The sequence below is a fragment of the Petaurus breviceps genome, unplaced genomic scaffold, assembly GCF_028583685.1.
Source record: "Petaurus breviceps papuanus isolate PSGF00001 unplaced genomic scaffold, PetGlider_PUasm1.0 90696, whole genome shotgun sequence".
Lineage (NCBI taxonomy): Eukaryota > Metazoa > Chordata > Mammalia > Diprotodontia > Petauridae > Petaurus > Petaurus breviceps.
Window position 1 is genome coordinate 9,447,504 of NW_027187314.1, and position 12,952 is coordinate 9,460,455.

The 12,952-nt window shown below is 39.5% G+C and overlaps 1 protein-coding gene across 3 annotated transcripts; it reads left to right on the plus strand.

The window, feature by feature from the left end:
* The first annotated feature begins 10,335 nt into the window (after positions 1–10,335).
* LOC138144294 (polyglutamine-binding protein 1-like) lies at positions 10,336–11,043 on the plus strand. 3 transcript variants are annotated; one of them, XM_069065618.1, is made up of 2 exons: positions 10,336–10,625; positions 10,818–11,043. In XM_069065618.1, exons 1-2 carry the CDS (start codon positions 10,336–10,338, stop codon positions 11,041–11,043), a joined length of 516 nt encoding a protein of 171 aa, XP_068921719.1. The 3 variants fall into 3 exon arrangements, with proteins under 3 accessions (XP_068921719.1, XP_068921720.1, XP_068921718.1); XM_069065619.1 differs by having other exon boundaries at positions 10,336–10,536; positions 10,750–11,043; XM_069065617.1 differs by having other exon boundaries at positions 10,336–11,043.
* Positions 11,044–12,952: the final 1,909 nt, after the last annotated feature.

Below are 12,952 nucleotides of genomic sequence, written 5' to 3' on the forward strand. Positions count from 1 at the left end.
TGGGCATCTTGGGTATCTTTCTTTGACAGCTTTGAATGCAGAGCCTTTGCTTTAAGTTGTTGGTGCCTGGCTGATACCATGGCCACTATGTATTAGTGAGCACATAGTGTCTATTTCTTCTGCATTATTATTTCCTGATTTTAAACAAGAATTCTGATATAGGAGAGCCCAAGCAACCTCAATGAAATCTTGAGGTCCCACCAAAGTGCCATTACTAATAAGGGGCATTATGGCAGCAGCTTCAGGGATCATGATCCCCTCATAAGGAGAAGAAATTCCAGCTATGGACACCAATCATCAGGATCCAGAAGAGATTCCCACAAAGGGAGAACTTCATAAGTACTTTATAAAGTAGAAAAAGGACTTCTCAGAGCACAAGTCAGGAGATATTCCCCTTTACCTCATGTTGTCTTGCTTGCTGTTTGCTTGACAAACTGTACTATAAACTTAAGTGCACTCTCCCCAAGGACCTTCTATGTGCAGGTGGAAGGCACACCCTTAGTTTGGAGGATATGTTTTATACCAACTTTTCTTACCATACCATTTTAATGAATGCCCTTTTTTTTTTGCTTTTTGGAGGGCAATTGGGGTTAAGTGACTTTCCCAAAGTCACATGGCTAGTAATTGTGTTAAGTACCTGAGGCCAGATCCGAACTCTGGTCCTCCTGACTCCAGGGCCAGTGCTCTACTCACTGAGCCACCTAGATGCCCCAGTGTATACCCTTTTTAAAAACATGTAGAAATCAATTGGTCAATTGATAATGGGGAACAATCCTTTGGATGCTTAGGATTTAAGCGCCAAGGTACCACAACCCCTCAGCACAACCCACAGAATGCTGAGGATGAATGCCCTGTGAGGGAAGTGCTCCCAGAAGAAGTACTATACTAAAAAAATAAAAATTTGAAAAAGTTTTCACTTGACCCTGACATCCCCTCAAATTATCATTTCTTCTTCCCTTCACAGCCAAACTCCAAGAAAATGTCCAATGTACTTGGTAATTCTACCTCTTCCTTCTCAATGTCTGACTCAGTCACTCAACAAAACTGTCTTCTCCAAGAGTACCAAACCCTAAACTTAGTATTATTTTCTCTTCCTTTTAGAAATCTCTAAATTTTTCAATACTATCATTCATTCCTCCCTTGGTTTCAAGGATTTTATAGGTCTCCTATATGTCTGAACACTCACTCTTCCTGGAGACCCTCAATGGAGATAGGTCCTTTCTGGTTCATCTACCTATCTCCAACTAGGAGTCCATAGACTTCAATGTGTCCAAAATTAGATTTATTCATCTTTCCCCAAAGTAGGGGCTCCTATAAGCTTTACTATTTTTATTTATGGCATCATCTAGATTTGCAACCTTTAAGCCATCCTTCATTGTTCTTTCTGTCTCATCCCTACCCCCACCTCTATATTCAATGAGTCTTTAAGTATTGTCAATTCTACCTTCACAATATTTTTTGCCACTGTTCTTTTCTCTCAATTCATGTGGCCACAACTCTAGTTCATACTCTTTGCATGGACATCAGCCTCGTAATTAATCCCTCTGCTTCCAGTCTTTCCCCTCACTGTTCCCTCTTCAACATAGCTGCCAAAATAATGTTCCTGAGATACATGCCTAACCATACGTCCTTGGATGAAATCCAGATTCCTAAGGCTGACATTTTAATCCCTCCACAATCTCTTTTCCCAGCCTTATTTCATATCACTCCTGGTCCCCCTCAGTCCTATTGCCTTACCCCTGTTGATTTTTTCCAATTTATTCTGTATACAAATTGCATGTTGTCTCTCTCATTAGACTGTGAGTTCCTTGAGAGTAGGAATTGCCTTTTGCCTTTCTTTGTATTTCTAGCATTTAATGAAGTAGGTGATTAACAAATGTTGAGTAGCAGACTGATTGACAGTTAACCTGGAATACTATCTAATCTTGGAACTCAGCTTTTAATCACTTGCCACTGTAATTTTTCATAGACTATCTCCCATGCCTGGAATTATTTCCCTCCTCACCTCACTCTCTGAGAACCTCTTCTTCCTTCAAGGCTCAGTTCAGGTATCACCTCTTTCAGGAAATTTTTTGACCCCCACCCCTCACCCCCATCACAGATGTTAGTGATCCTCTTAAAATTATCTTATATTTATCTTCTTCTGTACACTGCATATTACTCCAATAAAATGTAAGCTCCTCGAGGTTGATTGTTCCCTTTTCTTTTTTTAAATCCCTTTTGCAGAGACAGATGCATTATACATACAGGTGTTTAATAAATATTTGAGTTGAGTTGAGAAAATATACCTGATGCATATCCAAGCATACAGCTTGTCCTCTTTGTGATTATATATCTGGTGAAATGGATCACTCATATCTTAAGGGTTCGAATAATCAATCATTTCAATAAAAATATACCAAATTCAAATATCTCCAGGTAAAAGCAGGCTCCAAAAAGTAGTTTAGGAAGACAGAAATAATTAAGAGGCTCAGAGTAAAAGTAACTATCAAGAATGTTTTCTGGGCTCCCAAGAGTTCCTAGTTAAGAGTCTTTCTGCTTACTTTATGCCTTTCTTGACTGAAGGTCCACAACTTAAACCCATATCAATCCACCAGGGCACAAAATTAACCCAAATTCTCCTAGGCCCACTCATAGTGCTAAGTGGTATTAAAGGAGTGTGGCAGGATAATTCAAGCCTCCCCAATTCCATAGCTCCCTGATCCACAAGAAGCCTACTGATGATGCTATGAATCTTAAGTCATAAATCAAGACTTGGAATCATTTTAAGGGCCCTTGAAGGCAGTCAGTGGGAGATGAACAGGAACATTTTTATACCTCAGAGGTCTTACTCTCCTAGGAAATTCAAAGTCTTATCAGAGTTATACCGTTAAATGCCTTCATATTTTCCATGTATGGGTTGTCCTTTATCTCTTTTGTTTTCCTAAGATTCCTTCTTTCAGTTTCATACTAAAACCCTATATCTTTTCTTACTTCTTCCTTCCTTGCTGCCAAAGTATATGATTTTGCACAATTATTGTTCTCTGGAAATTCTAATGTAAATTGTTCCATTTTTTTCAACCGCCCCCTTCCCCCTCTCCCCTATCTCTCACAAGTTCATCCACTCTATTAATACAGGTCAGCCCTTGTTATATAACTTAGAGTCTTCAAGAGTTACATGCATTAGTGAGATGTTAAGTTACTTGCTCAGGGTCTAACAACCCATGTGTTATCAAAGACTTGAACCCAGGTCTTCCTCATTCCAAGGTTAGCTCTCAATCCATAACACCTTGCTCCCTCTCTCAACCACTTCCAAACATGAAGAAATGTGCAAATCAGATTTTAACTAAGATAATCACCACTTGTTTTATTATAGTAAAAGTTTGATTGATCAGAATGTCCAAGTAGCCACAATCATTTTTCTTCACTCAACTTTTAGGAGAATGAGAAATCAGAACAAAACAGGTTGCCATCAAGAAATCCTGTAAAGGTGTAAAGCCATGCACAAGCAGCTTTCCAGAGGACTGATGCTGTGAACAGCTTTCAAGGTTCTGACTACATAGCATAGTGAACACTATTTATTCCATAACAAATCAGAGCAAAACATTCACAGACAATCAAGGTACAGCATTCACCATGTTACAACTTATCACAGAAAATCAAAATACAGCATTCCCAATGACTTATCACTAAAATGGCCACATAGTTTTCACCAAAGTGGTCACAATAGCTTTCAACAAAGTACAATCATTAAGTAACTCAATCATTCAACCATCCCAAGGAGGCTTGCCTCCTTAAGGGTCACAAAATACAATAGTCAAAGTTCTCCACTCCTGGGGCACACTAAATTACAAATCAGTCACTATTCAATCATTAGTCACTACTCGGTAACCCCTTAAGGGGTAGTGGAAAATATACAGGTTATCCACACCTAGGTCACAGTAAATCATAATCTTCTCAGTCAGTACATAGTATCCAAGTAAAGTTTTCTTTCATCTTGACTCGAGGCTAGCTCTCGGCTTCCATGGTTCCTCTTACATGGGCCCAGCTCTAACTGTTACCTAGATTCAAAGGCAGGCAGCTCCCAGTTCCTTGTCCAGCTCCTTGTCCAGTTCCTCATTCAATTTCCATTTCATATTGAAGCTCACAGTGTTCAGTTCACCTCAAGTCCTTCACAGTTCATGTTTCTGGGAAGACAAAGCAGAAGATTTCTCCTTCTTGACTCTGCCACCACAAGAGTCTTCTTCTCAGTTCCTACTGTTTCTAGCCCTGGGGCTCTTCTTATATAGTCATTAGCTCCTCCCAAGGAGTTCAAAAGTTCTAGGGTTCACAAGTTGTGGAGTTCATACATTCTGTTTCTTAATAGACTGAAACAAGGTATTAATTCAATAGCTGAAACAAAGTATGAACTACTTCAGTTTTTGCCATTACAAAGGGAGGGGGAAAAAGGAATAAAAAGGAATAGAAAGTATGGGATAGGAATTATTGAATATATCTGGAGGTCAATAACTTATAGCCCTATCGTTCATGCCTCCTATTATTATGAAAAATAACATTTGAAATGATGATTTTTTTGGACCACCAAGACTCTAAAACATCAAATAATAAATTAGATTCAATACAAGGTACTTACTGAGGCAGGGAAGTGGACTTACACATTTAATAAAATCAACAGTAAAAATTAAAACAAACCTAATCTTTTTAATAAACCTTAGAAAAGAAGAGGAAATAAGAATTTATTAGGTGGTTAGTGCTTTACAAATATTATTTTAATTCTTTCATTTGATCCTCACAACAAAACTTGGAGGTTAAGCACTATTTTTATCTTCATTTTACAGTGGTTAAATGTCTTGCCCAGGGTCTCACAACTAGTTAGTGTCTGAGGCCAAATTTGAACTTAGATCTTCTTGACTCAAGCCTTCAATGCTTTCTAGATGACTAGAATAGATCAGGAAATTTAATTAATCAGAACACTCATTTCTCTGCACATTTCAGTTAATGGAGGCCTTCTGGTACTCCTACACTTCACTTAACTACATATGGGTATAGTGCAGAATATTTTCCTATTGACTTTTCTATTCCTTGTACCAAAAAATTAAAACTTTTTTTTAAATAGCAATTCAGTGCAATTGTGGGACAGAAAAAAAAGTTAGTGCTTTGACCACAAGAGGCAAAAGTAGTTAAAGTGCTGTTACTACTAAGGGTGGCACATGGCCCATTCTCTAATAGACTATTATTCACCTCTCTGACTTTTAAAGGCCTCTTTCCAGACAATCTGGAATGCTTTGCACACATTCAAAGTACAATGAATGTTTCCTTTCTTTTCATTCTTTCCATTCTACCCAGCTGGTGCTGGATAACAATTCTCTATGTTCCTTTCAAACTATGCCTCCCACTGTGTCATTTGATGAGCAAGAGATAGGCTGAAATTATCCAGCTGTGATGTAAAAAGTAATTGAGAATTGTCCCTGGGCCAGTGCATTTCCCCCTTTGAGACTATCCTGATTGAAGTTGTGTTTCAAATATGTTAGAGTATAAACATGATTTCCTCTATCCATTTGACATTCAGAATGGCTTGCACATTTAAAGTAAGTATTGATCTAAAACTGATGACTATGGTGAAAAGATAAAGGAATGATAGTATAATCTTCCAACCATGCCCCCCAAATACCCACAAAACTGAGAAGTATACTAAATATACAGAGCTAATATGAAAGTTCTGTTATCTAAGCCCTTATACATCAAGTTTGTACGTTTGAAAGCATTTCTTCACATTTAGGCAATATGTTATCATTTGTACATGGATAACTTAGTAGAAAAAAGGTGTTTCAAAAGACTAAGACTCATACCTGGTATACTTCAGCATTTCTATCAATTAGATGAATGGAAAAATAATAATAAGATCTTTCATTTATATAGTGCGTTAAGGTTTTAAAAGCACTTCACATGTGTCACCTTATTTGAATTACACAACTACCCTGTGAGGTACATGCTACTGTTAGCCCCATTTTTATATATGAAGAAATGGAGGCACAGAAAAGGTAAGTGACTTGCTCAGTGTCACACAACTAGTCGGTGTCTGAGGAAAAATTTGAATTCAGTTCTTCATGACTCCAACTCTAGCACTTTATCCACTGAGCCACTTGGCTGCTTTTAAACTCTTTTTGCCCCTTCCTCCTTTCTGTGTGAGCACTTTAGAGCCCACAAATGGGTAAAGACACCCTACTCATCTCCCCATATTTCCACTTCTAAAACTATGCTAGCCTAATACACAGTTGGAATAGACAGTCACCTAATCGGCATGAAGTAATAATATATGCAGTATATCCTTCCAGCAACATATTCTTATTCATAAGATCCTAAATTTAGAGCTGGAAAGGACCTTAGTAATCATTGAGCCTTCATTTTGCAAATAAGAAAAGTGAGGCCTTAGAGGTGAATGACTTGGTCAAAATCACATGGGTTACTAAGAGACTGGATTTCAATCCTTCATTATCTTATGTGAATAGATAAAATTCCTATGTAACAGGGTGCTTTTTTTTGCAAGGGGAGCATTAATTTATAGAGGACCCCCGCTAAAAATGAAGCTCCCCAACTAGCATAGTGTCTTGCTCATAGCAGGCAGTCAGTAAACATTTGTTGACTTGTATCAAATTAAAAGGAGTTGAATGTTAGATAACACATAGAGGATGATGTATAAAGTCATTATCAGCTTTGGAAATCAAAGTACTTAAGAAATCAACCTTGAATTCTTCCCCTGACAGGCAGACAGAGAAAATTTGGGTTTAACAAGTTCATGGCTAAAAGCTGGTTAAGAGCAGCTTCTCATTGCTTCTGTAATACAAGAAATTGTTACACAGAAGACCATTTCTTCATTCATGACTCATTGATGGAAAGATTCCTACCTAACTGTGGCTGCTTGTGTTCTACCCAGCTTTTCCTGAACCTCTTTTTGGGTAAAGAGGATAGATTTCTTTGGACTTCATAATGCCCCAGGAACTCCTCTTCCAGGAAGGTCACTTCAGCCTCCAGACTCACACCTTGCCAATATCATTCCTGGAACTCACAACTCCTCAGTACTCTCTGCTCTAGGGGGTGAGGGAGGCTGGAGGTGGAAAGCTGAGAGCTCTTCCCAGAACCTCCATTTAAGGAGGATGTCCCCATCCCCAGTTACCTCTCCCATCCATTTCAACTTCTTTATGGGTAGTCTTTCCTCATTAGAGTATAAGCTCCCATAGGGCAGGGACTCTTTCCCCCTTCCTTTGTATCCTGAGTGCTGAGTATAGTGCCAGGTATAATGTATATAACTTATATATGTTATATATTATATATTATAATGTATATAACTTAATAGATGTTTATTGACTTCCCCATAGATTTGGGACAGCACCAAAAAAGACTTTACTAATGGCTCCAAATAGCAAGAAACCAAGATGTCTGCCTGCTAAAACAGTGCATCCCATATATATACACATATTCCACCAATGAGATTCACTTGGCTCCAGAATTTCATCTTTTAAAATGCAATTGTCTCATTTGGAAAGTTAAACCTTATTCACACCATAATGTAAAATACTAATTAGATCAATACTAGATGAGTTAGATAAGTATAAATCAACTCTAAATGAAGTAAGGATGAGAAATTTTAGGGTGGGAATCGTGGACCTGAGTGGAGACTTTAAAGTCAGAAGGCAGCAGGAAGACACCAAGTCTTGGGGGAAAGGCAGTAATGAATTATGTAAAGTTCTTTCTTCACCTTAAAAGTTTATATAAAAGTCAATTAGTATAATTGTTTACATTGCTAACATGTTTAAGGTTTATTAGCAAAGGGGGTCATTTTGATGAGTTTAAAAGAATGAGGCCATTGTATGGGATAATAGGTCCACTGTTCTAGCCTGAGCCAATCCAATCATTTCTAAAGCTGAGACTTCCTCAGTGAGGTGTGAATCTATAATTACTTAGGTTTACATTAATTAACAGATCTACTCAGTCATCTCAATAAATGAATATGTTCACACTTTCCAAAGGAAATCAAAATCTTCACACCACCTACTTAATCACTCTACCCAGAACTTTTCCCCTATCCTGGAATTTAGAGCCCTAACATAATCAAAATCTCAAAAAAAGGCTTCACCTACTTTTTTCCATTCATTCCTTTCTCTGTCCCCCAAACACTTTATTTTCCAAGATTATCTACCAAGATATTGATTAGTTTTGCCTACCCACATATATATATATGTTTATATGTGTACACATATATGTATGTGCATGTGTGTGTAAATATGTGTATGTATGTGTGTGTTTTATTTCCCCAATTAGAATGTAATCTCCTTAGGAGCAGAAGTTCTCACTTTTGTCATATCCCCCAAGCTTAGCTCATGGCTGGCACATAGTAAACACTTAATAAATGCTTGTTTATTGGTTGTTTGATTTATCAGTTCTATGGATTTGTCTACTCATGGAATTTTCAAAACATATCTGCTTCAAATACTAAGGATGTACTACGCTTAAATTCATTAGAGAATTCTTGGACAAAGAAGGAATAGGCTTAATTAAATGATTGTAAAAGGTTAAATATAACATAGTACCTCCTCATAATTAGGACTGTTAAATTTTGAAATAGTTTGCTAGAAGAGACTGTAATATCCTTCCTAAAAGTCTTTAAACATAGTATAGACTTACATCTATTAAAATGAATTAGTCTAGAACCTATCTGGAGGTTAGAAGCCCTCACAAGGTCCCTTCAGACTTATAAATACTGTGTGCTCATAACACACTGAAGGTCTGAATATTTCATAGACACCTTAAGAAATATATCCTTAAGATTCTGAATCTTATAATCGTGGAAATTGTAGCAGACAAAGCATTTTGAAGTCTTAGGTGCCTTTGAGAAATAACACTCCTTCCTGCCTCTTCAGGATTCCCTGATAGTCTTTCGTGCCCTGCCCTGAAGATACTCAACCTGAATACTGCTCAGGGATTCCCATCATGCTTTACCTTCCCATTTGGGAATAGGAGAAGCAGCGAACAAGCATTTATTAAGCCCCACTATGTGCCAGGCATTAGGCTAAGGCTTTTATGAATATTATTTCATTTATCAAGTTGGATTTGGTTCTGTAACCTATTGTCCCAAGATGGTGAAAGACATTATTCTCTATGTCTCTGGTAACTACCTATTTACATCTTGTCTCCCCAATTATCGTGGTGCTTCCAACTCAGTAAGTGCTTAATATATGTTTGCTGACTCACTGACTGAGCAATCCCAACCACTCTTCAACAAAACTTCCCCGTTTTCCTATTACCGCAATAATTCAGCAAACAAAATACACAAAGGCATAATGACAGAATTTCCTGGATATTTTTAAATGAGCCTTTATTAATGCCAGAGGAGTGTTGAAAATGCCTGGTAAAACCTTAAAGAGCTTATTACTTATGCTACTATTATACCCAGCAATATACTAATGTCAGGCTGATTACTTAGGCACTTGTGGACAAGGGTCCATTGGTTCCTTCCCCCTACCTCAAACCATGTTGGTGGCTGTTTGCTCATGAACGTATTCAACTTTCCTAGTAAATTTAAGTTTTGGGGAAATCATAAAAGCTGTCGAGTATTCGTAATTGTAGAATTTGTCATTGTACGAGTGAGTTCAGAAATCTGTTGCAATTTCCTGCTTTACTTTCAAGTCATGTAAGGTGAGTAGAGTGTTTGTTCTAACGAGGTGAAACACTGGATAAAGTAAGTGCTGCCTTGCTGCTTAATGAACTACATTTGATTAGCTAATTAACCTCATAGAGCACTTTGCAAAAACATCAAAAATCTTATTTAGCGCTACAGAGAAAGATGGAGAGAGAAAGAGAGCCTCCGGCTATATTCTGCAGAAAGAAACCAATCTAGGAATTATTTCAAAATCAGTTGTGTGTGTTAAATCATATTCTGGTTGGTAAGAAGATCAAAAATCAATACTAAAATAAAAAGATGTACTGGCAGAAGGAGGAAAGAGGGAGTAACTGGAGGAGGGAAAGGTTAGCTCTTCCAGGCACACAGGAGATCATTATGCCCTGCCCCAGCAAGTGCGCATGCACAGAACACGGTTTCCCTGAAAAGTCCCTCCCCCTTCAAAGGGGGCGGGGTCTCACATGCCCCTCCTTAGGTCCTGCGCCCGTTAAGCGGGGAGGCGGGGAGAAGAGCTAAACGGTAGTGACGTCACTCGGCCAGTGCCTTAGCACGCTCCAGTTGTCTTCCCCAGCAAAGCCCAGAAGTGGCAGAAGGAAGCTGGCTGGCTGAGGAGGCCGTGGACGGTTGCTGTTGGGCTGCCCCCTCCCATCCCCCACCACCACCTCCCCAGGCTCGCCACCATGCCGCTCCCTGCGGCCCTCCAGACCCGCCTAGCCAAGAGAGGGCTCCTCAAGCTGGTGGAACCCGATCCAGAGGAAGAAATCATTGCCGAGGACTATGACGACGACCCCGTGGACTACGAGGCCACTCGCCTCGAAGGTCTGCCCCCCAACTGGTACAAAGTCTTCGACCCTGTGTGCGGCCTTCCCTACTACTGGAACGTGGAGACGGACCTCGTGTCCTGGCTCAACCCCCGCGACCCCAGCTCGGTCATCACCAAGGCGGCCAAGAAACTCAAGGGCAACTTGGAGCCGGGAGAAAAGATGGACTGTGGCCACGAGAAGCCGGACCGAGGCTACGAGAGGCCGGAGCGCGGCTACGACATGTCATCGGAGTGGGGAGGCTACGACAAGCTGGACCACAGGTACGAGAAGCTGGAGAGGGAGGAGGCCAAGGAGCGGCGCCACCATCGCCGGGAGGAGCTGGCGCCCTACCCCAAGAGCAAGAAAGCCGGCCGCAAGGACGGAGAGCTGGATCCCATGGACCCCAGCACCTATTCGGATGCCCCCCGGGGCACCTGGTCCACGGGGCTCCCCAAGAAGAACGAGGCAAAGACAGGCGCAGACACCACCGCGGCCGGGCCCCTGTTCCAGCAGCGACCATACCCCTCCCCGGGAGCAGTTCTTCGGGCAAACGCGGAGGCTTCCAGGGGCAAGCAGCAGGATTGAGCCAGCCGCCCAACCCCTCACTTTCCCGGGGATCCATCACCTTTGTTTTCATAATAATTAACACTTTTGGGAGGAAGGAAAAGGGGTGGTTGCTGGGAGGTGGGGTGGGAAGAGAAAAGAAGAGAAGATAATAGGGTGTGCATTGACAGCAGCACCAGGCCTGACCTGTTTAAAGAACCATAACACTCCTACCAAATTAGGAGATGGTACGAAATATTGACTGTGAAAGTCGACATTTTAAGAAAAGTTTTGCCAGCAGACTAATCCACCTGGAGATAACACAATTTTCGTGGCATTCAAGGGTGACTTTAAATATTTCTGAAAGAAATCCTAAGCTTTAAAGATGAAAGGAACTATGGACATCACATGAGGATTTCTTAGAAAAGGACTTCTTGGACCAAACCTCCTGGAGAGAAAAAAATAATTTCTTTGACCAAGCCTTCTAGTGTATCCTACTGAATTTTTGGTACAAGGAGCAGCAAGAGACAAAGCCTATCACCAACCCAAATCTTGCTCTTTATTGGCATTATATCCTTTCCTGCTATATACTGGCACAGAAGTACTTGTGCCTGAGTGTACATGGGCTATATGTTCTAGTTTTCAAGAAACCCTAGGTGGGGAACAAAAGCCAAAAAAAAAATTATTTGTAACCTGCATCCAAGATTGAACCCAATCTTTGTAAAAATCAGAGTTATGGGTCTGAATCTTGGATTTATAATAATTTTTGCAACAGGACATTTGAATCGGGTTTTTATTTTCCAAAGAACTTTCATATTTAATGGTCCCTCTAGCTGTCAGTGTGCTCCTTTCAAATCATCAAATATTGTAAACTTATCTTATTTGACTTTTGTATGTAGAATTTAAAGTTTTTGAGGGCAGGACCTGTTTTTCTTCTGCGTATTTTCATTGCCTAACCTAGTGCCTTAAGCTTAGTAGGTATACAATAAATGTTTGTTGAATGTATAGTCTTCATTCCTTCTCTTTGCAGATAATTAAACTTATAGGCGGACTAACCAAAGAACGTGGACTAGAGGATTATAACAAGATGACTGAAAACAGACTAGAAATTACCAACAGAAATAGTTTTTTATGTTATAAAATATTTATGAGAATCATTCATTGAGTGTATTGATGAAAATATGAGAGTAGGGGACAAGCTTTTATAAGGAGTTTTCTATAGTAGGCTAAATCTTCATAGTCATATAATTGATAGAAAGATAAGAATATATGATCCTTCTGGAATTACTCTTTATATGCCAAAAAGGAAAAAAAAAAAACTACATCTTTCAGTAGGGAAAAAAAAAACATCTAAAGGCACTATTTTAAGTGTCTTTCTAACAATCTGTTAAGACTGTGGTATAGAATTCAATAACAGATCATGAAAATAAGTTCATTTTAACTATCAGCATTGAATATCCACATGAAGCAAGGCATAGAACAGGAAAACATGCTTACCAAAAAATATTTTCCAGTGTCATAGAATGGTATGCACAAAATCCAAACATAAACATTATTCCCTAAAGACAAAAGGTTCTTCACAGGGGCCTGCTTGCTGATGACATTGAGATTACAACAAGGCTCAGAAAACTGCAAAACCTCAGTAATTTTATGGTTTCACAAAAGAAATTGTCCTAGACATTCAGAAAAAAATAAAAGTGAATTTTGAGAAGGTGGGTGGAGTGGGAGAAGAGAGAACAGAAATTGCAAACATGGGGATATGAGAGATAAAAGACTTAAGGGAGTGGGGGATGAACCCTCACTAAGTCCATGGCAAATAGTAATATTCTCAAGAGTTAGGGCTGTGGTAAAAATCAGATAAAAGCAATGGAAGGAAGGGACTGGAATCAAAGAAATAGAAGGTGGGGCAGCTAGGTGGTGCAGTGAATACGGTGAATAGAGCACCAGCCCT

What these genes read in the sequence shown, in the direction of transcription:
- LOC138144294 (XM_069065617.1), top strand. Translation starts at nt 10,336, where the DNA reads ATGCCGCTCCCTGCGGCCCTCCAGACCCGCCTAGCCAAGAGAGGGCTC.